At 36.1% G+C, this 25,935-nt stretch overlaps 1 protein-coding gene across 4 annotated transcripts in view; it reads left to right on the forward strand.

The window, feature by feature from the left end:
- Nucleotides 1-25,935, forward strand: part of VPS50 (VPS50 subunit of EARP/GARPII complex) — a 142,583-nt gene that overhangs the window by 115,860 nt on the left and 788 nt on the right. For all 4 annotated transcript variants that reach the window (XM_059073917.2, XM_067042500.1, XM_059073918.2 and 1 more), the window contains 7 exons: nt 3,059-3,180; nt 9,765-9,845; nt 15,595-15,743; nt 16,777-16,873; nt 17,890-18,048; nt 21,348-21,469; nt 23,337-23,526. In XM_059073917.2, the coding sequence (XP_058929900.1) occupies nt 3,059-3,180; nt 9,765-9,845; nt 15,595-15,743; nt 16,777-16,873; nt 17,890-18,048; nt 21,348-21,469; nt 23,337-23,526 (920 nt within the window). The remainder of the gene's footprint in view (nt 1-3,058; nt 3,181-9,764; nt 9,846-15,594; nt 15,744-16,776; nt 16,874-17,889; nt 18,049-21,347; nt 21,470-23,336; nt 23,527-25,935) is intronic.

Raw genomic sequence — 25,935 nt, forward strand, 5'->3', positions numbered from 1 at the left:
TTGCTGTGGCTGTATCTTTTGCAGTCTGAGGTGTGACACCAGAACTAGCATGAATTTCTTTTTCCTTCTTCCAAGTTTCACAGATAGAAGATTCATTCTTACCACAGATGTTAGCAACCTCACCATACGACTCTTTTTCTTTCCTTATTAAGTCATGAACTTTCACCTTTTCACTTGAAAGAAGCAGTTTACAACTTCTCTTTGGTATACCCGAATTGCCAGCATCACTACTCTTGCGTTTTGGGGCCATCACTAAATAAAATAAGGATTACCTGAACACAAGCACTGAGATACCACAACAGTTGATCTGATAACTGATATGGCTACTAAGTGACTAATGGGCAGAATGTGCGGGACAAAGGGATGGCGCCAGATGGCATGAGATTTCATCATGCTACTCTGAACAACACTTGATTTCAAACTTATGAATTGTTTATTTCTGGAATTTTCTATTTAATATTCTTGGACTGAGATTGACCGTGGGTGACTGAAACTGCTGATAAGGGGTTGGGGGGAGCTACAGTAATAACTGCTGGGGAAGAACAGTAACTGGGGGCATGTGGACAGGTAGTTTGTCCCATATGTAGACCTTCAATTAATCCATCCTTTCTCAGCCCTATTTCTTGCTCCTGTTCTCTTGCTGTACTTGCTGCTTCTAAGCAATCACATCCTATTGGACAGCTTCCACCTTCTTTGTGGTTCTCTTTGCATTTTTCCATCAACCTGTTTCCATCTACTGTCTGTCAACTAGTACAGGGGTTGGGAAACTATAGCCTGCAGGCCAAATCAATCTGACTGCCTATTTTTGTAAATAATGTTTTATTGGAATACAACCATGCTCATTTGTTCACATATTTTCTATGGCTGCTTTTGTGCTATGACAGCAGAATTGAGTAGTTGAAACAGAGACCAGCAGAGCTGAGTATCTGCCACAGAGACTGAATGACATACAAAGCCGAAACTATCTAGTCTTTGGTCCTTTACAGAAAAGGTTTGCCAACCCCTGGTCTAGAAATGTTTTGAGATTTCTCATTTTTTGGTGATCATACTTACCTGCTGTTACCTTCTCCCCCACTTCTCTTCATAGATGTTTTAATTCATTGTAAAATTCTCTTTTAGTTCAGTAAGTCTGAGGGGGTGCATAAGTTTCCTTAGGCCTCCAAAGGCCTACTCTGCCCTCTTGAACTGGAAAGACAGAGTTCTCACTCTTCTACATTTGAATATACTGGCAGCCTGCTTATCAATGGCTGTCTTCCATGTATGACCATGTAAGGTCATGGAAGGAGCTCTGTGAGAGAGCAGAGACTCTGTGTAGTTCCTTGTGTCTTAACACAATGACAAGGACATAGTAAGCTTTCAAAAAGTGTTTGTTGAATGTATTGAATGAGTGAATGAATATGTTTTTTTTCAGAGCATTTGGGACCATCTAGTTTTTTTTTTCCTTCTGAATGCACATTTAAAATAGCTTTTACCTATTAAGAATTCATTTTTATATCCTTTCTTAACATGAATTATATGAACAATGGTTAATCTTATTAGGAATGGAGAGGAGCTTTGTATTCTGGATATGTATCAACCCCGATGTTTGCATCCTTCTTCATTCTATTCACCTGTTTAAAATGTTCTTTTATGGATTAAAGTAATATAACATTTTTTTCATTTTTTTTCCTTTACAGTATCACATTATTTAATGTGTAAATAGTTACAGTTTAAATAGCTATATGTTTGCGGTCAATGAAATATCTGCACAGTGATCCAGAATGTTCTAGGAGCATATTTTCAAATATTTTTCAATTGAGATTTTTTTAAAATGTCTGATTATGTGAAATAATTACAAAGAATGATTCTGAAACAAAAGACTTGTAAATAGGAATAAGAACAGAATCTAAATTGAATAGGTTTTACTTTACGATGTGTATGTCTTCCTGACCATCTATTATTTAGAATCATTTCTCATGTAAATTAAGACAGATGGACTGAGTTCTTAGATAATAAAGAAATGGTTTTGATAGTAGACATTTCCATTAGAGTAAATTTGTCATTTTTTTCTACTGCAGTTAATGTGTTTTCTCTTGAATCCTGGTGTCCTCAATAGTACCAATTTAAAATTTATAACAGTTACATAAAGTAGAGCCAGGACCTGAATTATTTGCTCATTTGGAAATAAAGCAAATGGCCTGTTTTAACATCTTTTGCAGAAGAGCTTTTTTTTTTTTTATAGATATGTTTCTTTCCCTATTATTTCCTATAAAAAATAAACACAATTAGGGACCCATTATTGTTTGTTATATGATTCAGCCCATCTCCCATGCACCCTTCAAACACATTAACAAGTTTATGAATGGAGACATTTTGGTTTTTAAATTTTTTTTTGTAACTGTGTCATATGTTTAGAGGAGAAAGAGTGGAATATTGGCATCTTCCAAAGGAAGGGATGAGGAGGATATGTTCTTGGCACTTCGCGAGTATTGAGCTCTTGAGCAATGTAGTGATAAAGAAATGTTCTTAGCCTCTGACGCTAGATTTCACAGGGCTAGGATTCAGGGGAATGGGAAGTGTCTTCGACGTGTCCTTTTTCTTCTTGTTTTTTTACTTTTGCTATGTGTGTATAAGCTTATGAAAAGAACCCCACTCTTCCTCAAGTACATCGTCTTGTTTTATTACACCTAAACATTTTTGAAGACATTGTTTGAAATGGAATCTCCAAGAAATGAGGAACTGTGTTGTTTGTACAGTGTCATTGTAGAAGAGTTAGTTTAAGAGTTCCACAGATATAAGACAAACAGTAAAATATAATGATATGAAAAATCTTTGTAGGTATTTTTTTTATATCAGTGCCATCCAGTAGTACTTTCCAAGATGGTATAACTGTTCTGTATCAGTGCTGTCCAGTACAATAGCCACTAGCTACAAGTGACTATTGAGTACTTGAGGCATGGCTGGTGTGACTGAGGAATGTAATATTTCATTTAAAAAATATTTTGGTAAAGTAATTTTATGGTTTCTTAATTATAGACTAACAGATTTTAATTTTCTATTTAAATTTTTTTCTTTTCAGGTAAATATATGCAGATGATGAACATTCTTAAACCAATTGCTTTTGATGTTATCCATTTCATGTCTCAACTATTTGATTATTACTTGTATGCAATATATACCTTTTTTGGTCGGAATGATTCAGTAAGTCAACCTTTTGGGGAGGAGTCTGTTTCTTTTAAAATTTATTTGTTTTTGTAAATGTAAAGTTCATTCTCTCTGTATAAAATACATAAATAACATTAATTTGAAAATTATCCATCAAAAATCCAACATATTATTGATATTAGCTTTTTGTGTGCCCTATCACCTTATTTAAAATACACTAATTTTAAGCTTTGATATGATAAACATATTGTATGTTATTCAAATTTTTGGCAGAAAAAGTGCAGCATCAATTTCTAACCTTGACATATTTTGGTGATGAAAAATGTGCAGGTTGCCTTGTTTAAATCTGGCCCAGTGTGTAATTATTACACAGTAAATGAGACATTTTAAATATTGGCTAACAACCTTAGCAGGCACTACTACATTCAGAAGATAATGGCAAATATTTATTTAAAATAATTGAAAATCTTTGAACTGAACCTGCCACAGAATTAATTTTCCTGCACCTCCTTTTTGTGTTTCCAAAGCTCTTGTTGAGTTTATCTTTTTCTACTCCTAAGGAGAATAGCACAGTATTAAGCAGGTAACTGATCTGATACTTGGGAATTATTATGTAGTTCACCTACATGTTTGCCAGTTTTTCGTGTAAAAACATACTCATAATACTAACTTTTCACATACTGTATTTTGTACCTTTTCAAAAACTTGTGAATGTTAATGGATAACTACATTCATCATATAAATGTTCATAGTCTTGCTCTGATTACAAGTATATCAAAGACATGATCTTTTAATATGGGATCTGAATTTCCTATTTTCTTAACTCTGCAAAATTAGAAAGAATACTAATATAATCAGAAACTAAGTTGCTGCAGAATTTGTTACTGTAAAATATGTACTAATCCATCACTCTCAATAAATAAATATTAAAGAAGAAAGACATTCTGGAGTTTTAGCCAATTGTCAGAATCGTTTAGTCTTCTACATGAGCTTTACTCTGTCTTCTTGGACTGTTCCTCTAGACCAGTGCAGTCTAAGAGAAGTTTTGCAGTAATGGAAATGTTCTATATTTTTACTGTCCAATATGATAGCCATAAGCCATAAGTGGCTTTTGAGCACTTGAAACGTGACTGGTATAATTGGGGACTGAATTTTTCATTGTACTTGATTTTAGTTAGTTTATCTTGAAATATAAATAGCCACACATGACTTGTGACTATCATAATAGTTAAAACAGTTCTGAACCACAGTTTTGATAAGATGTGTTCAAGTAGAGTCCTTCAGAAACTTTGGGAACTGAGTGCTTTTGGATGTGACTTTCTAGCTGATTAGATGCTGGCACAGATTTGTTTACAGTAGGGTTCACTAGAAGCTGATGAAAGTTAGCAAAGTGCAAGTAGGTGCTCACTGTAAAATATGCTGCATATTTTATTTAAAATCTGTTATGTTTTAAAGAAAACATTAGTCTGATATTTTATATTAAAAGCATTTTTAATCCTGTAAGACTCAGTAAAAGCCATTTCACTGTATTCAAACAATATTGTTAATTATAAGGGTTTCTTTCTATCTGGATGTTCACCCATATGCTGTATTAGAAACAGTTTGTATTCTATGAACCAGAACAAAATGTGCATATAAGCGAGTTTGTATGAGTGAATACTGCATTTACTCTACCTCTTACTTGCACTTTTTAACATGGCTACTGCTGCTTCCTTCCCAGAAGAGAGAGAATTGTATGAGTGAATTTAAATGGTTGCTGTTCATGGAAGAATAAGCATCTCATTGTGTCCTTGGGGTTCTAGAAAGTCATTGTCCGGGAGGGGGGACAGGTTAAGGGATTTTTTTCTGTTCATACTAGTTACTCCTGAAGCTCCTACTCTTCACTGAACTGGTTATAGCCTACTACATCATGTTGTAGTATATATCTAATCCATTTGATTCTATTATAATGTACTCATAGTATTGCTTTGTCTTGCCTTGCCTCAAGCCTTCTGTTGTTCAACTCTTGAGTTATGTTTTCCTTGGTCCTTCCTGTTCACATTCTTTTGTGAAGACCATTCTGTAGCTTACTTTAATGCAGTAGTAAGCACATAGTAGATTCTTAGGAGAAATGGATTGATGTCCTAATTATTTCTTTTTAAATAATTTTATTTATTTATTTATTTGGCTGTGTTGGGTCTTTGTTGCTACACGCAGGCTTTCTCTAGTTGTAAGCAGGGGCTAGTCTTCATTGCAGTGCGCGGGTTTCTCACTGCAGTGGCTTCTCTTGTTGTGGAGCATGGGCTCTAGGCACACGGGCTTCCGTAGTTGCAGCATGTGGGCTCAGTAATTTTGGCACTTGGGCCCTAGAGCTCGTGGTCTTCCGTAGTTGTGGCACATGGGCTCTGTAGTTGCAGCACGCAGGCTTCCATTGCAGTGGCTTCTCGTTATGGAGTACGGGCGCTAGGTTTGCAGGCTTCAGTAGTTGTGGCACACTGGCTCAGCAGTTGTGACACATTGGCTCAGTAGTTGTGGCTCGCGGGGTCTAGAGTGCAAGCTCAGTAGTTGTGGCACACGGGCTTAGTTGCTCTGTGGCATGTGGGATCTTTCCAGACCAGGGCTTGAACCCATGTACCCTGCGTTGGCAGGTGGATTCTTAACCCTGCACCACCAGGGAAGTCTGATATCCTAATTATTTATTTATTTATTTATTTATATTTATTTATTTATTTTTGTGGTATGCGGGCCTCTCACTGTTGTGGCCTTTCCCGTTGTGGAGCACAGGCTCCGGAAGCGCAGGCTCAGCGGCTATAGCTCACGGGCCCAGCCGCTCTGTGGCATGTGGGATCTTCCCAGACCAGGGCACGAACCCGTGTCCCCTGCATCAGCAGGCGGACTCTCATCCACTGCGCCACCAGGGAAGCCCCTAATTATTTTTTATCCAAGTAAATCTTATGAGGGTTATTACTTGACAACGGTTTGTGAGCCTCATTTAAAGTTAACTTTCATTAATGAAACTGTTTTTTTCTCGAGAGTCTGATTCAAAATCTAAACTTTTAAGAATGAATTAACTTCCATTTCTGGGCATGAGGGACTGAGACCTTATTAGATGATATTTCCTGCAGAAAACAATTATAAAACCTGGATGTTTTGTAAAACAAAAGGTAACTTCTTGAAGATGCTGGAGAGTGAACAGAAGCATATAGACTCTGGTGGGAGTTCACGCTAGCGGTTGGGGAAAAGGAAGCTATAAAAATAAATTCCGGGCTTCCCTGGTGGCGCAGTGGTAAAATATCGAGAATGTAGGTTATAATCCATAGAAGAATAATGAAAAATAATACAAAGCACTTTAACTTTTGCCTACAGGAAAATTAAAGTAGGATTCTAAAAAAAGAAAAAAATAACATAATTAGAAAAAGCAGGAAAGGAGGAACCAAGGAACAAAATAGAAAATATGTAATGGTAGATGTAAACCCAGCCACAGTAAATGTTCCTGGACTAAATACTCATATTAAAAGGTAGAGATTGGGGCTTCCCTGGTGGCGCAGTGGTTGAGAATCCGCCTGCCGATGCAGGAGACACGGGTTCGTGCCCTGGTCCGGGAAGATCCCACATGCCGCGGAGCAACTAAGCCCGTGAGCCATGGCCGCTGAGCCTGTGCGTCCGGAGCCTGTGCTCCGCAACGGGAGAGGCCACAACAGTGAGAGTCCCGCATACCGCAAAAAAAAAAAAAAAAAAAAAAAGGTAGAGATTGTTAGAATGGATTAAAAACAAAGCCCATACTTAATAACAAAAAGCATAGATTGAAAGCAAATGGATTGAAAAGATATGCCATGTGAACAGTAAGCATAAGGAGGCTGCAGTGGCTATAATATGAGATAAAATAAGTTTGAAAACAGAATGTATTACCAGAGATAGAGGGATTTCTAATGATATGTAAGGATCAATTCAGTTGGAAGACATAATGATTATAAATGTATATGTGCCTAGTAACAGAGCTTCAAAATAGATGAAGCAATAATTGACAGAATTCAAGAGGAAATGAAAAAATTCAATGACAGCTGGAGATTTTAACACCAGAGTAACTAATAGAACAAGTTAGGTAGAAAATCAGCAAGTACACAGAAGATTGGAACAACTCTTTCAACCATTTTGACTTAATTGATATTTGTAGGACAACATACCTAACAATGACAGGATATATATTCAAGTGCAGATGGTACATTTATCAGGAGAGACCATATATTCTGGGCCATTAAACATGTTGTAATGAGTTTAAAACATTGAAATCATACAGAATATATTTTCTAATGTCAATGTAATTAAATTGGAAACGAATATCAGTAAAATAGGAAAACCTAAGTGTTTGGAGATTAAACAACACACGTCTAAATAAAGATTGGGTTAATGAAGAAACCGCAGAAGAAATTAGAAAATATTTTGAAGTGAATGATAATGAAAACACAACATATCAAAATTTGTGGAATGCAGCTAAATCAGTGTTTAGAGGGAAGTATCTAGTATTTAGCTTTACCTCTTCTTTTCCAGTCTGTATGCCTTATATTTTCCAATCCATATGCCTCATACAGCATATATATCTGTATAATGAGGTCATTTACAAAAAGTTGACCTGCAGCACAATGTAAAATAAAAGTGGTGAGAGTTGCCAACAAACACATGAAAGAATGCTCAACATCACTAATCATTTAGTGATTGCACTGTTGGTGGGAATGTAAATTGATACAGCCACTATGGAGAACAGTATGGAGGTTCCTTAAAAAACTAAAAATAGAACTACCATACGACCCAGCAATCCCACTACTGAGCATATGCGCTGAGAAAACCATAATTCAAAAAGAGTCATGTACCACAATGTTCATTGCAGCTCTGTTTACAATAGCCAGGACATGGAAGCAACCTAAGTGTCCATTGACAGATGAATGGATAAAGATATGGCACATATATACAATGGAATATTACTGAGCCATAGAAAGAAACAAAATTGAGTTATTTGTAGTGAGGTGGATGGACCTAGAGTCTGTCATACAGAGTAAAGTAAGTCAGAAAATGAAAAACAAATATCGTATGCTAACACATATGTATGGAATCTAAAAAAAAACCTAGGGGCAGGTCAGGAATAAAGACGCAGACATGGAGAATGGACTTGAGGACATGGGGAGGGGGAAGGGTAAGCTCGGACGAAGTGAGAGAGTGGCATGGACATATATACACTACCAAACGTAAGATAGATAGCTAGTGGTAAGCAGCCGCATAGCACAGGGAGATCAGCTCAGTGCTTTGTGACCACCTAGAGGGGTGGGATAGGGAGGGAGGGAGGGAGACACAAGAAGGAGGAGATATGGGGATATATGTATATGTATAGCTGATTCACTTTGTTATGCAGCAGAGACTAACGCACCGTTGTAAATCAAGTATACTCCAATAGAGGTGTTATAAAAAAAATGATTTGAAATCAAAGGTTTTACCTCTCAAGAAAAAAAAGTGGTGAGAGTTGACATCCTCGTCTTGTTCCCTCCACCTTCATCTATCCTGGATAGAAAGCATTGAGCCTTTCACCATTGAGTATGATGATCTATTTTATAGATGCCTGTAGTCATGTTGAAGAAACTCTCCTCTGTTACTGAATTTTTCTGAATTTGTATCATGAAAGATAAATTTAGTCAAATGGCTTTTTCTGAATCTATTTAAACAATCATAACTTTCTTTACTAAAGAAATATATTAATATGGTGAAATACATTGGTTAACTTCAAAGTAGGATTTTAGGCTATTAAACCAGTCTTGCATTCCCAAGACAAATACCACTTGGTCATGAATCAGTTTGCTAATATTTTAAGGATTTAAAAAAATTGTGTCCATAAAGTTTAGGAGTCTGTAGTTACGTTTTCTGTGGTATCTTTGTTTGGTTTAGGAATCAGAGTAATATTAGTAAAACAATAAAACAATTGGGAAACATTCTCTTTTCTTCTTCTTTCTGAGAGTCTATGTAGGACTAGTACTTTCTGAAGGTTTTTATTAAATGAAATTTAATAAAGAGCTGCTAAAGTTTTCTCTTTCTTCTTAGGTCAATTTTTATAATATAAGCTTGTCAAGGAATTTGTCTGTTTCATCTGGTTTGGTAAATTTATTGGCATAAGATTATTCATAATATTCCCTTATTATCCTTCTGGTGTTTCAGCATTAGATCTGTAGTGTTATCCATGCTCTCATTCTTGATATTGAAAGTATGTATCATCTCTGTTTTGTTTTTTCTGTATCAGTGTGGCCCTTCCTATCCTTGGGTTCTTTAAGTATCTAAAAGTCTTAAGTTTTGCAATTAAAAATAATAACTTGTGGAAAAGAAATTCCGGTGAACTCTCTCCTGATAAATCCATTAGATTGATATATGTTAGTGTGACCTGTAAATACACATGTGTAAATAGCTCTCTTGTTCCTTTGAGGGTTAAGATTTGATTTCTGTCTTTGACGTTTTGGTATTTTTAAGTACAATTTGGAAACCCTCTGAATGCTAAGTATCTGAGTGAAAACTCACCACATACTTACTTTTCATTAATTTGAAGTTACAACATTTGCAGGGTTATCTCCACAGCAATTTAACATGCCTCTCGTTTTCTTTTTCAGTTGGAATCCACGGGACTAGGTCTTAGCAGTAGTAGACTAAGAACAACTCTAAACAGAATACAAGAAAGCCTCATTGATCTGGTAAGTAATCAATTCTTTTAGGTTATTTAAAATAGAAATTGACGATCTAATCAACTACATGTAAGTGTATTTCTATATGTACCTTGAGTTCCTGTGTCCCTAGAATATTAATGGCATGCAGTAAGTAAACTGGAGGTTTCTTATAGTCTGATGGAGAGAGAAAGCTGGTATACATGAAAGAATATGATATTGGCTCTACATGCAATACAAGTTCAAAGAGAAGAAAGGTTTAGGTTCAAAATTACTGTCAGAGAATGACTGAAGGAAGAAGTGAGACTTACGCTAGACTTTGAAGAGTAGGCATGGGATCAGTGGGGAAGAGGAGAAAGAATGGCATTCAAGTTAAGGTTCAGAGGCTGAGCAAGGGCCTTGAGGTGGGAGCAAGCCTGGCCCAAATTTTGGCAGATTTTTGTGATGGGGCACCAGTTTATGCCAAAGAGTTGTGTTGCAAAGAGTGGTTAGGACGACTTTATAAATGGCTTTAACATTTGAGAAGTTTAGGTTTAGTCGGCTATGCCGTAGGGCGTCTGGATTCTTAACTGTGTCATGTGATGAAATGCATGTTTTAAAAAGCTGGGTTAGGTAGCAAAACAGGGCTGATCCTCTATAGTGTCTAAGCCAACATAAGCAGTTAAAATAAAAAAAAAATTTTTTTCTTATGCTTGGTCACTATAGCCAGAGACTTTTGTTATTCAGTGCATTTCTCTGCATCTATGAATTTTCCTTTATTCCATCACTTACCCAAATAAGCAATCACTTTCCTCTTTTCTCATAAGCTCTATATTATGAGCCTACTTCTGTTATTTAAGTTTTTATAAAGCAATGTAATCATTCATTCTATTAAGAAATACTTGCTTAGAATAATTCTTATATGCCAGGCATTGTAGGCCTGGAAAGTCATCAGTGAACAAAAGAGGTAATTCCCGTCTTCTTGGAACTTGAATCTTATTGGGGCAGAGAGACAGATAAATGTATGAGTGTCAGATACTGATCAGTGCCAAGAAGATGAAGCAAAGTGATGGGACAGTGATCTTTAAGTAGAGATATGAATAAAGTGAGAGAGGCATATGCAGATATTTCAGGTGAGCACTGTTTACACAGAGGAAATAACCTGTATCCATCTCATCCACCCCCCTTAAAATTTGGAGATCTTTTTGCCCAGCACATATTTTTTTAATATATGTTCATAGTCCTAGCACTTACCTTGGCACATAGCATCTCTTCAATAAATGTTTATAGAGTAAATGAATAAACTCGAATCCTTGAGTTTGGTGTCTCCTGGATTAACCTGGCTTGTTTTCTTGTCCACTTAATCCTGATCTTTGTTTTCAGAGTCAAGGCTCCTTTTTTGACACAGCCATCTATTTCTTTTTCTTTTTTCTTTCTTGTTTTTGGTCTTTGTTGTGTAAAATCCATCATTGGTTTTCAGTCCCATTGGCAGTTATCTGTTTTGATTTTGCTTCTCCTTGTTTGATACTTAGCATAACCTTGACCTGAAGATCTTGTTTTCCAGATCTTAGTCCACAGCTGAAGTTTTTCTTGTTTCTGGCTGAATGCCTCAAGGGTGAAATATACCACTAGAATCATTCACTCTGGCATTTCTCTGCCAGCTCTGCTAGTTACTAGCTCTATGATTGTCAAACCACAGTTCCAGATCTGACCCTTAAGCTGTGGATTTAATGCTGCCATACAGTGTGTAATGAAATAGCATGACCCACCAAACAATGGGACCAAACTAGCTGTTATTTAAGACAAGCTGTCACCCATCTAACGATAACAATGTATCTGTAGCATCTGTCAGACCAGTTCTTTGCTCATTGGATAAGTTTTTTCCTGAATTGGTGTAATAGTCAATTTTAGAAATGCATTTTTTAAAAACCAGCTAGCTACACAGCCCTCCCCCATAAATTGATAGATGTGCCTGTTTTTTTCTTTGCCACCTTGTCTTTTTAAAATATCTTTTTTTAAAGACCTTTTTCTTAGCATCTCTTAAATCAAAGACTGCACCTTGGATCAGAAGACTGTGTGAGCGGTTGTTCCTCTGTCAGTTTGTAAGGAGCGCTGACCTTTGAAAGAGCCTCTCCACGGTCCCCACTCCTCTGATGGATAAGACTCTACAACAATACAGTAGAAGTTTTTCTGAAAATTTCCAATGTTTTACGTGTTAAGTTATTACACATACTGATAAGCATCATTTTATTATTTTAAAAAATATATTTGTCATTTACTGGACCTTAATCTCAGGTTTTCTTAAGCTGGTTATACATTTTCTTCACTTCATTAATTTGCATCTACATTGGCAGAGAACATTAATTGGTTTCTTGCTATTCAGTACATTCTTTGGCTATTAAAATAATTTATAGCCTAATCTGGAACCACTGGATGGAGGTAGTATTTTTCCTTATATTTCTCCTATGTGTTAGTTAAAACTTTAATAAGCACTTTTTTGGTAATTTTATTTTCTCCATATATATCTTCTAAGTTTTGCTTCTCTTTAAGCTGTAAAAGGCAAAATGGAATCATTATGTTCTTTAAAATGCCACCTGAAATTGTTTATCATATAAATTCACTGTAAACTAAGAAAATTTGTTTGACACATCAAATAAAAGTCTAAGAAAAATCATCTAATACTGGACAGGCAGGAAAGGAAGCTGGTGTAGGTGGTAATGGTAACAAATGTGAATTTTTAGTTATCTACCTGGTGATGCTAAACTGTTTAAGACCTGTGGCCAACTTTGAATCTTTGATAATAAAAATGTATTTTCAATTGATCCAGAAAAGTCCATAAATATTAATTTTCTTTGTGTTAGTACATTACTGGCAGGAAAGGCTAAAAATATAACTTTCACTGTGAGAGTAAAGATTGATTAAGGTTTCATTTTTTTTAAGTCTTCAAAGAGTTGTATATCCTTTCCTTACTATACTGGTATAAGCTGAAACATGGATCCTGTTTAGGAGCTTTTCCATTTAAGTGTGCAATAAGCACATACCATTTATTTATGTCAGCTTGACATTTTGGCACTTTCTTGCTCTCTTCAAGTGTATTTCTCTAAATGGATCTGTTTTGAAGGTAGACACATTAAGATTTGTTGATGGATTATAAGAGGAGTGTGACACTGAGAAGAGTCAAGGATGGCACCTAACTTCTGGAGAATGGAGGTGCCGTTAATGGGGATGGATAAGACTTTTAGGAGGACACATTTGAAGAGGACATCAAGAGTTCAGTTTCAGATATGTTAAATGCACTAGAGGTGAGAGAGGGGGTCAGGGCAAGTATATAAATTTTGAGCTGTTGGCATGTGGGTGGCATTTAAAACTGTGAGACCGGATGAAATCATGTAGGGAGTAGAATGTAAGTTAGAGAAGTCTCAGGACTGAACCCTGGGGCACTCCATTGTTTAAAGGTCAGGGGGAATATTCAGAGTTGGCTATTGGATTTGGCCATAAGGAGGCCAGTGGAGACCTTGTTTACTCTTTCTTTGGAGTGAAGCAGACAAAAACCTGTTTGGAATGGGCTTGAAAGAGGATAATAGGAGAGGAAGAGAAGATTCTTATTATCATCTCCATCAATGAAACTAATAGAGGGCCTGCCATGTCAACAGGCATGCCAAGGACTTAAGGTACAAAGAGGGTGAAATTGGTCCCTACCCCCCAAGAACTCACAATGAGGTAGGAGAGTTAGAAAACAACAACTGATAAAGTATGCTGTATGCCACATACAGGTGTATGTATATGTATAGGCAATATTAACACAAGTAAGATAGTTATTTTTCTTGGGAGACTGAGAAAGTTATAGAAAGGAGGTGAATATGAGTTCATACTTAAAAAGTGAGGTAAGAGGCAGGCAGGCAAGGAGAAGAGAGCTGGTAAGACAGGAGTGTCAGGACAAGTGTAGTAAGCAGTCCAGTGTGACTAGACCTTAGGGGTGTAAAGATTATCTTGAAATGAGACTGGCAAGGTAGCTGTTTGCAAAGGAGTAATATCGTGGCAACAAGTTTAGGCTTTTTTTCTGTAAGGAAGGGATCGTCAGTTGAGACTTTTAAATTACAGAGTGATATGATCACATCTCCATTTTAGAAAGATCACCTAGGTATTACTGAAGTAATTACATGAGGAAGAAACAAACAAGAGAGGTGTCTGTTTAGGCATGATGGAGGTGCAAAGGAAGAGGGGGTGGTCAAGAATGATTCTAAGGTCCTTCACTTGGACAGTCTGATAGATGGTGATTAAATAGCCCCCCAGGGACTTCCCTGGTGGTCCAGTGGTTAAGATTCCACACTCCCAATGCAGGGGGCCTGGGTTCGATCCCTGGTCAGGGAACTAGATCCCACATGCTGCAACAAAGATCCCATGTGCTGCAACTAAGGCGTGGCACAGCCAAATAAATAAATAAATCTTAATAATAATAATAAAGTATTAAATAAATAGCCACCAGAATTAAATAGCACAGGCACCCAATTGGTACCAAACCGTATGTAATTTTGTGATTTGTGTGTTATTGTGTTTTTTGGCAGTAGTGGGGTGATTATTTTCCCTTTTAGTAGAAGGAAATAAATAGTGGAGCTGTGACATTGATTAACTTGCATAGTTCACTTATCCTGATTGTCCTTAGAGAAAGCACAGTTGTTCCCAAAATAACTTTTAAATGCTAATGAGTAATTAGAGCTTGAAGAGTGACAATACCTTTCATAGAATATAGGATATAAAAAAGAACTAAACAAGAATAAAACCATTTTCTAACTTGAAAGGTTTTATAATATATTATTTCCATTTTGCAAAATTTATAAACCTGTTATAATCCCAGAGTCCTATGCATTTGATGTCTCTTTTATTCATAAGGCAAATGTTAGAGATTTGTGATTATGTAATTGATTTAAAAAGTGATCTAGGGCTTCCCTGGTGGCGCTGTGGTTGAGAGTCCACTGGCCGATGCAGGGGACATGGGTTTGTGCCCCGGTCCGGGAGGATCCCACATGCCGCGGAGCGGCTGGGCCTGTGAGCCATGGCCGCTGAGCCTGCGCGTCCGGAGCCTGTCCTCCGCAATGGGAGAGGCCACAACAGTGAGAGGCCCGCATAGCGCAAAAAAAAAAAAAAAAAAAGTGATCTAGATTTACAGTTTGTACACTTCTAGATTTGTTTTGTATTCAGTTTTTGTTCTGTAATTTTCTTTGAGGATCTTTTAAGGCTCAGCCCACTCTGCTCTTTGGACATCCCTTTTATTTCCATTTACCATCTTCCTTCAGGTCAGTAATCTATCCCTAGAGATATACAATACAGTTGCTTCTGTTTCAGTTTAGAACTACATTTTAGTCCTGCCTTCTTGGGATTATACCAAAGTTACCTTGATTAAGGTTTAGGTGTGAAATGGCTAATCACACCATAATTTTGGATTTTACCAGCCTGGTCCTGGAGAGGCAGTCTGTTCTTCCTCGTTTACAAGTTCTTGAAGGGCATCTCACTATTGTCTCAGTGAAATATTTGTCAGTTCATAAAGATTCCTTATGTTGGCTAATTTTAGGTCATGCACAGATAATAGCATATGGAGTTGGATCATTTTCACTTAGTATAAAAAGGAATGTTCTAGTAGTTAGAAAATGTAAAAGGAGGAAAAAAAGAACTGAAACTAAGTGTAATTAACGTATGCCTGAGACCATTTTAATTATAGCTCCAGTTTTGTAAAATCACATGGGTTATTGCTATTAGACTTGCTATTTCAGGCTGTGTGTGTATATGTGTGTTATATTTTCAGGAAGTTTCAGCTGATCCTACTGCCACGCTCACAGCAGCAGAAGAGAGAAAGGAGAAGGTACCGAGCCCTCACCTCAGTCACCTAGTGGTTTTGACATTTGGGGATACATTGTATGGGTTGGCGGAAAGAGTGGTAGCCACAGAATCCCTGTAAGTTGTTAAAAACAGTTGCTTTGCCATTAAATATTTAAGAAAGATTATAAAAGTAAGCACTGTATTCTAGCTGTATGCATTTTCCACTTCTAAATATTCCTTAAATTACTCAATATTTCTGAGAAGTATATCCTAAAATAGATTACCAATCAGTTTTTAAAATTGCATGGTTGATTTTCAGGTTTATAAATGGAAGGAGGGTAATCTTTTAAGTTTCATTCTTTAGCGGCATGATCCTTGCTTTAAGTAAGACTTTAGAAAAGCATGTTATAGTATATAGTACTTTATAGTTTCCCATTGAATTACGATTCTAGAGAAACTGGAGTTGCATTGTCAGTTTAGTGTTAAATGTAGTCGACCCTTGACATCAGCAGGAGTGCATCCTGACCTTTATAAATCCCCAAGTTCTTTAATAAAATGAGAGCATATAACTTCTTCCATATAATATGGCCCAGTATAATTTAAGAGTTTTTGTATATAACAAAAAGTAGTGAAAAACAGTATGACTACCAGCAGTCTTCAGCTGAATGATAACGATTCATGCACGTGTATGTCTCATGTATACATTATGTCTCAGCCAAGTTCCACTTTATTTCCTGTTATGAATGTTTGGGTTATTTCTGAAAAGTATCAGGTGTTAAATCTGTGAACTCATGGGTCTGTTGTATGTACTTACATGGGAAATCCTTCTAAAAATACTGTTGTATTCTTTCTTCAATCTTTTGTGTTATCTGTGCTCATATCTTACATGCAAAGCAGCATAACTGTACACCTTGTGGTAACCAGATTAGCTCCTTTGAAGTCATCCTTCTTTCACATCAGCTCACATTCAGTGATAACTCAGCATTAATTTTTGTGTGAATTGTAAATGAGTGTGTCAAGTGGCAGTGCAAGGTAGTTCTTTAAAATGGAAAATAATTTTAATCGTTAAACTTTTGCTCAGAGATCTTAAAGATTAATTACACAAAAAATATTGACAGGCTCTAAATACTGTGTTTTGTTTACATGGTGGGTTATTTATTCCCTTTAGGGTATTCTTGGCTGAACAGTTTGAGTTCCTTCAGCCACATCTGGATGCTGTGATGCCTGCAGTCAAAAAACCCTTTCTTCAGCAGTTTTATTCTCAGGTCAGACATGTCTTATATATCATTTCAACTGTGAGCAAGATAGGACTGTCACATGTTATTTAGGTTATTTTTTTTTTAACTAGTGTTCAGTCTCTCAACATCAGGAGAGGTGGATTAGAATATTTGTTTATTCATTCATGAATTCCTGTATTAAATAAAAACTTATTGAGCACCTCATATAACTTTTAGTCTAGTAAGAGAAAGAGCCAATTAAAACTATATTACAATAAAGTATAGTTAAGGGAAAGAAACAGTGGCAGGGTATTTAACCTTGACTGGAGGCGGAGAAGGGGGTATGGTTGGGGGGAGGTTATCTAGAATGGCTGTCTTGAGGAAGTGTTGTTTAAACTGGACCAGAGAGAAAGAGGGTGAGAGGAGTATATTTCGACTAAGGTAGTGGCTTATATGAAGACCTACAGATGAGAGAGCACGGTGCCTGTGAGCAGCTAAGGAAAATTCAAATTCCCAGAGCGGGGAAGAGGGCCAGTGATGAGAAAGATGGCCGGAGTGATTACGCAGAAGTCACATGACATACAGTGCTCCCAGTCAGGAGCTGGACTTTGTTCCAAGGGTACTGGGAAGCTACTGGAGGTTTTGAAAGAGGTGGTGAGTAGCATGGTGAGGTGTGTGTTTTAGAAAGCACTTTGGGGGAAGAGTGAAGAATGGACCTCAGATGGCAAACCTAGAGGCAGGAGACTGGTTTGAAGACTTTTAGACCAATGTGGGTGAGAGATGATGGGATCTTGAGGTGCAGTGTGGAAGTGGAAATGGAGAGAAGTGAAAAAATCTGTAGTTTTGTTGTTGAATTGTCAGTGGCCTCAAGTTTGTTGAATATCTCAAAATTATGTTTTGAGTAAGACCTTTGCCCACGAGTTAAAGTATTTTCATAATTTAAGTCTCCAGTTGTATAGTGTTTTATTTTCAGATATGTGTACTAGAAACAGGAACAAAATATATTTTAGAAATTTGATACTTTTAGAAAATATGGGGTTTCATTTCTGTGAAATTTATTTCAGACCGTCTCAACAGCCAGTGAACTACGCAAACCAATTTACTGGATTGTAGCTGGTAAAGCCATTGATTATGAACAGATGCTGCTCCTAATGGCTAATGTGAAATGGGATGTAAAAGAAATTATGTCACAGCACAACATATATGTAGATGCACTGTTAAAGGCAAGTATTCTGGGAAACATCTCTGTTAAAAATAATTCTACTAAGGGAATTATTCGTGTAATTGAAATAGCTCCAAAATTGTGAGATTATAGTTTGTACCACATTCTAGCATTCTTGTGATATTAAAGCCCCTGAGTTGGAATAGGATTTCTTTCCAAATTTTGTGTTCTTTTAGACCCAAGAATACTTTGTAGATTTTTTGTTTTTGCTCAGTAATATCCCATTTTGAGTTAGAGTCTGATTAGTGTCTCTTAGCTGGCTTCATATTATGTAATCTCAATGGCCATGACTGTAGTGACAAGAGGATATTTCTGTTTAATTAGAAGATATTTCTAGAGTTGTGTATATTCATTAGCAAGAGACTACACCCCTGATTATTCTAAGTTTTTTTCCAGAAATCACATTACTTTTGCAATGTGTCATGCAGACACCTTTGTGTTCAATGACTTAACATTTATAAGTTTTCTGGAAAGAATTGTGGTAGTTTTTTTTCATTTATGCATCAAGAGATATTTATAAATCACCTGACATATGCCATGTACTGATCTAGGTGCTGGCAGTATAGTTGTGAGTTAAGGAACTTATGTGCCATCAAGGAATTTATATGCCAGTGCAGCGACAGCAATAAAGAGATACATTAATATATAATATGTCAGGTGATGAATAGTCTGGTGAGAAAATAACCAACAAAGAGGGATAGAGAGTGGCAGGGTGTGGGTTGGAGAGGAAAACCATTTATTTACTTATGGTCAGAGAAGGACTCTTATAAACTGAGAATTGAGGAGAGGCCTGAGGGTAGTGAGGAAATGAACCGTGTGCACGTCTGAGGTGAGGGAAGAGCATATGAGAAAATGAAAACAGCTTTCAGAAAAATTTTGCTTTTCATATTTGTCAGTGAAAAGAAATTGGACCTTCTTAGCTCTTGACTCATCTCAGTTACACCAACATTCTTACCTGCTTAGTCCAAGGCAGTAAATAATAGGCTGGGACACTTGAGAACCAGTAAACAAAGCCAGAGATCAAAACAGAGATAGCAGCTGAATTCAGCTGGTGTGCCAGCTCCCTGTGACGTCTGGCACCTTTCTGGAGGGCTGGATTGAGGACTCTCGGGCTGTCCCCAGACTCAAGGAACTAAGGGTGCCAGATCAGTTAACAGTGTCTAGGTATTAACATGAGATCTAAGCATGCTCTATAATTGCCACCCTGGAAGAACTTTGATTTCTAGATCGCCTAGGAGACTTCAGCTGGAAATTTTAATTTGGAATGTAAAAGATACATGTAATTTATAAATCACACCCCTTCTTTTTTGAACAGTTCTGTTTTTGAAAAGTTGCTTCTGTTTTATGACATGCTAATTATGGTACTTATGGGGATGCAAGAAAAAAGAGTCTTCTGCCTTCAGTGAATATACATACTAGAAGAGGCAACTTGCTTCAGTTATTCTTAATCCAAGAAACATTAATGTTATAAGAAAGAACCAGTGTTATTCAGATTATTAACCTGAACCCAAGTTTCAGCAGTTTAAGACTTTCTCTCATAAAGAAACTTTTATGGGACTTCCCTGGTGGCGCAGTGGTTAAGAATCCACCTGCTGATGCTGGGGACACGGGTTTGAGCCCTGGTCTGGGAAGATCCCACATGCCGCGGAGCAGCTAAGCCCATGAGCCACAACTACTGAGCCTGTGCTTTAGAGCCCACGTGCCACAACTACTGAAGCCCGTGCGCCTAGAGCCTGTGCTCCGCAACAAGAGAAGCCACTGCAATGAGAGGCCCTTGCACCGCAACAAAGAGTAGCCCCCGCTCGCCACAACTAGAGAAAGCCTGTGCACAGCAAAGAAGACCCAATGCAGCCAAAAATAAATAAATAAATTTATTTTAAAAAGGAAAAGAGACTTTTATGATAACTTTTGTTCTGTTACTTTTCCAAGTCCAAACCTTTAGATTAAAGCAGTCTGTAAAAGAGTCTGTCCCAAAAGAATCATAAGTAAAATGAAATAGTTTTATTATTCATTTAACAATAAGCATTCTTGAACATTGGTTTAGCAATGAGTGGAATGGCATTTCATATAGTAAGCCTATAAATTTATCTTTAAAATATTAATGAAAAGTATTGAATTATGACTCTTGAAATCTAAAGCACAGTTTACTGTAGTGAAGCATAAATACAGTAGCAAATACTGTTTTGCTAGATTCATGAAATGAAAAAGAGGAAGAGCAATTACTTATTTACTTTGATTTTCAAAAGTAAGCTTAGTGGACTAAAGACCTACTTCTTTCTCATAAATGAGTAAAAGCAGTTAACTGTCAAAAATCATTTAAAAATTGTGATTTAGGAAGCAGCCAGAGATAACACAACGATCATGTGGTAGCTTGATTGGTGATGATCAGATTTTTTTCCACCTGTGTGTTATTTGAACACATGTCAGTCTTGACTTGGTACACATTGTGTAGTTTCTCTCTTGAGGAAACTAAAGAAAAATATATCATTTTAAGGCTTGTTAAATTTATTTGAACTGTATTGTTGAGAAAGGATCAACAGCATTTACTTTTGTAAATGAACATATTTAGATGATAATAGTCGAAAGAAATCAGAAATAAATTTACAGAAGGGTGAACCATCTGCTGCTTTCATGTAGCTGTTGGAATTGTCTAAATTAGTTATATATATTTTATTTTTAGTAGAGTGGTATCACAAAAGGTACTAATAACTAATAAAAATGTTCAGTTTTTCTATAGGTAATGAGATAATGTATATTATGCAGTTTTTTTGGTGCTAAAAATTTACAACTATTACATGACTTTTCAATCATTCAGTATGTAATAATTTATTTACTTTAAAAGAATGTTTAGGAAAGAGAATAATTTATCAGATTGCTCTGTAAGGAGTACAGCTACAAATTACAAATAGTTCATTCTGAGGTGAAAGCTCATTAAAATGCTTTTTTAAAATCTGGGTTTCTTAAAGATATTTTAAAAGACATATTAGTTATTAAGCCTTTTTAATCCACACTGACAGTCATACAAAAATTTGAGGTGTCGAAACACTTGAACATTGTTTAATCAGTTAATGACACTTATTTCCTTTGAGCTGAAATGTAGTGTACTCTGTATTACAACATGATTTATTCAATTTGATATACTTAAAAAAACACACGAAGTCCAATTATCTTTGGCATTATCTCTCTTTGTTTTACTTGATTTCATTCTGAGCGTTTTAAAATCTTTTTTGCCTTTAAGATGGGAAAGCAATGTAACATTATAATTATATTCACATATGGCCACGATTTTTGTCTTCTTAGGAATTTGAGCAGTTTAACACGAGGTTAAATGAAGTTTCTAAGAGAGTTCGGATACCCTTGCCCGTGTCTAATATACTTTGGGAACATTGTATACGTCTGGCTAATAGAACAATTGTGGAAGGGTAAGTTTTTCATGAAAGCATTATCTGATTCTTCAGTGATAAATCATAATATATGAATAACATTATATGTTATCACTAATGGATGCAGAGAATAGGTAGAGATAGTGATAGATAGTGATAAATAGCAGACAGTCTCATAGTAATTCAGGTTTAACTTTGGAATGTAATTAGAAAAGAGACCTTAAACGCCACTGTGTCACTTTTTTTTCTTGCTGGTGACTTAGAATCAGCTAGTAGAGGAGTGAGGAATGCAGCATCTAATGGTTATCTGAAAATTAAACTAGTAATAATTATTATTACCTAATACAATTATTACAATGTTGATTATACATAGCATTTATTGAGTGCTATTTGTCATTTATTGAACGAAACCCTTCACAGGATTCTATCACCAAATCCTAACATAAACTCTCTTTGGTGGTAGTATTCTCTCTGTTTTGTCAACAGAGCGATAGCCTAGCCTCAGAAACTCAAGGCTAAAGAGGTTAAGTAACTTGTCCAAGTTCACACAGTTTTTAAATGCAGAGAAGGCTTACGAACTCCTCATTTTCTAATGGCAAAATCAGTCCTCATAACCACTATATCACTGTTAATATCATTATTATATCATTGTAAACCGTATCAATCTTTCATATGTTGAGTTTACAGATCAAAAGTAATTTTCCCACTTACTCAGAGACTATGCTTACTCTGCCTGTAACATATAGAATACAAATAAGAATCAGTAATACATTTAAAATATCCCTGGAAAGCAAACTGCTATTTCAAAGACCATTCACAGTCATCTAGAATTGCACATCAGTTGAGTTTTCACACTATCATTTATCTGATTTCTCATTGGTTCTTATTTGTTATAAAAAAAGAATGTGTTTGAAAGTGGAAGGGATGGTGACAAGCTGACAACAGCCTTGGCATTTTGTATAATACACCATCCAGTCTGTTAGGGTTAGGGTTAGGGTTGAAACCAGCAGTGCTGTAAATCCCAAAATGGCTCTCCATCGACAATCATGACTGGATTGTACTGTTAACAAATTTATTTAATAGTAAAAAGTGAATAACAAATGTTATATTTGTGTATAAAACACTTCTTATTTAAAAAAAAAAAAAGCTTGGTCACTTTAAATAATATAAACTAGTTTTCTTGCGGATTTCCTTAGGGGAAGTACCTCATTTCCTAGTGTTGAATTCTCCACAGTTTGTAGATTGAAGGAACGAGACACTGACTTATGAATAATAAAATGTACTGTTAGGGTTAACATATTTATTCTTATTACTAGTCCACCTTAGAACACAGTTTTTTAGTAGTGTGGGGTCTCAGAATAAGTCTATAAAGTGTTTTTTGTGTGTGAAAAATATGTATGTACTTTCTATGCTTATATGCTTACATGTTTCTTAGGTTTGCTGAATGTTTACAGGAGAGTTATTTCATTTGTTTTCTTTGCATTGAGTAGTTAAAATATTGAACAGTTTTATGAAGCTAAGATTACTTGGGAATATTCATAGCTTAGGTTTATAAATAATTCTTGGCAGCCAGATTAACTGGAATACCAGTTAAATACCAGTTTAACATTCTTACACATGATTATGTTAATTGAGTAGGCAGAACTATGGTCTGTAGAGCAAGAAGAAACCTTAGAAGTTATTTGATCTTTTTGCTTTGCAAATGAGGAAACTGAGGCCCAGATAGGTAAAATGACTGCTTAGTGACAGGGCTGGAATACAACCCAGTCCTTCTGACTCAAGGCTCATGTGCTCTTTTTTCTCATAGAATCTCACCAAATGTGGATTAGAGAAAAGTTTAAGTACCTAAAGGTTTCTTTTGCTAACCATCCCATCATTTATGTTTTTTTATTCTTGTGTGTCCTAGATATGCCAACGTCAAGAAGTGTAGTAATGAGGGTCGTGCCTTGATGCAATTGGATTTTCAACAGTTTTTAATGAAACTTGAAAAGCTAACAGATATTAGACCGATTCCAGATAAAGAATTTGTGGAAACCTATATTAAAGCCTACTATCTAACTGAGAATGACATGGAACGCTGGATCAAAGAGCATAGGGTGAGAGCTGGGAAACAGTTAATTAAGTTTTATTCCTTATCCATTGTGCTGTTCTTGTCTAGTATATTATATAATTCAAAATCATATGGATGAAATAGAAACATTTGCTTTTTTAGCATGAACTACTTATGCCAGTTCTTTACCATATTCACACTGTTAATGCAATGCCCTTTGCCTAATCAAATCCTTTTGAGACTTTGTGAACTGTAGCAGTAATTATCTGGAAAAACAGCCAGAGTCTGAACTTTAGCTGTGTTTATCCTGCAGCTGTGTTGTAGGAGAAGGCTGAAATTGGTTAACATCGGGACAAATTGAATATAGCAACACTGAAATGATTCACAAGCTAAAGTCTGTTATATAACTTAAACCTTCTTGTAGACCTGAACAATGAATGGATGACGGCCTGAACACACTGACATGTAGTAGTGATGACTGGTATATTAATATTTAAATAGCTAAATTTAACCTCATCCTACATTAGATTTTACCTTAAGTATAGATGAGATTATTTCTTTTGTGTGAATATATAGGTAAGTAGAGAAAAATACTACTTATAGCAAGTGTTATTTTGGATGCTGAATTTTTTTGACACAGTTCAACTCAACATATATCACCAGAGAATGCTCAATACAGAGAGCTTTTCGGTATGATTGTTATTATATATCATTTGTCTAGATAGGCAGTATGTGAAGACAGATTTAATGAAAATATGAGAAGTGTTAAAATTTATCACCAAATCTTATTCCATCAATAACTCTAGTGTTCACATTTATTAATACTGTAAACATCGTGGGTAAAAGCTAAGTAAATTTTTATTTCATTTGACTGGGTAGGGAAGTAAAATTATTTATATTTACTTTATCAGGCTCATCCTTTCTAGTTTCAACACTCTAGAAAAATGAAATGAGTTTTAGTCTGGACCATTAGCCTGAACTTTGTGTAAATGTGCCCACTGTAGGGCAGTTTCAGATCTTTGAGAGCAAAGTAGAAATGTACATGTTATTTTCAGTGATTTAATCAATTACCTCAGAATTGAGAAAAATGTCACCATTTTTTGTCCCATTGACCTCCGTCATTTGAGAACCAAAATGCTAAACCAGATGCAGATGAATTGCTGATGTTGCTAGAATCCATTTAATAAAGTAAGCTGTAAACACTTTGGGGTTGGTACTGAGGAAGGGGTTTGGGGTAAAAGGACAAGTAGCTGAAGAGAAAAAGCACAGCTCGTAGAAGTCCATTATTTGATGTAAGAACGATGCCCACTTTAGGGTTTCTTCTTTTAATATAGTGGACTAAAATTTTTAGTAATCGTATTTTGGAAAAGCTTTAACTAACTGATATTTGTAATACAGTGAAATTTTCCCAGCAGCCTGGATTGTCCTGTTTTCCGAGAACTTTCCACAATGTCTAGTGCAGTGCTTGGGTGGTACTTTCTAAATGTTGAGTGATTACTGGAGAGAATTTATGAGGTGTTTACAAGTGCTCTCAGAGATCAGATACACAAACTGAGCAGTTTGCTGAATTTTTAAGATTAACTCTTTCTCATGTTTTGAAATTGCACTGTTTTTATTGGTTACCTCCAGTGAAGACATGTTATTTTCTTATTAGATGATAGTACACAACTCTTTCCCGAGCTGAACTCTTACTGTTCATCCTCCAGAACCAAATGAAGATGTAAAACTTTCTGATGAGCTCCTATTCATGCTCATCCTAACAACTTATCTGAAATTCAGGAACTAAATTGATTTGTACAGTAAAATAATACTTATATAGTTGACCCTTGAACAACATGGATTTGAACTGTACAGGTTCACTTATATATTGGTTGAATCCTCGCATATAGAGGAACCTTGGATGAGGAGGGCTAACTATAATTATGTGCAGGTTTTCCACTGCATGGAAGGTCAGCACCCCTAATCCCTGCATTGTTCAAGGGTCAACTGTAGTCTTAAAATTTTACTTTCTAGCTACCAACTATAATACGAGGGTTTGAAAACTAGTAACTTTTTGTCCTTTGTTACCTTATTCATTTGTTGTATCTCAGAAGAGTTGTTCTGTGGTTGGAGATTTTTTTCTTTTACCTAAAATGTTTGCAAAAGGTACAGTGCTAGAAACTGCTTACTTAGTGGCATTTTAAAATTTTGAAATGTCAGTGTATTTTGATAACCTAATAACAAAGACTGTCATAGAAAGAAGCATAGTGTATGATCTTAATTGGTATGTTATGTGCCATATTAAAAAGATTCTAGTGCTTCCTGTTTCAAGTGTGTACTATAGGTATCCTTATTCCCCACTATTACAGCTCTATAAACAGTGTGTCTTCCGTGTCTTGACCTCAGTTTCCACTGCTTTACACTGATTTCTAGTGCTCAGTAACTATCCACTGAGACCTGAATATTCGTCTGCCTG

This window comes from Kogia breviceps, chromosome 9 (assembly GCF_026419965.1).
Source record: "Kogia breviceps isolate mKogBre1 chromosome 9, mKogBre1 haplotype 1, whole genome shotgun sequence".
Classification (NCBI taxonomy): Eukaryota; Metazoa; Chordata; class Mammalia; order Artiodactyla; family Physeteridae; genus Kogia; species Kogia breviceps.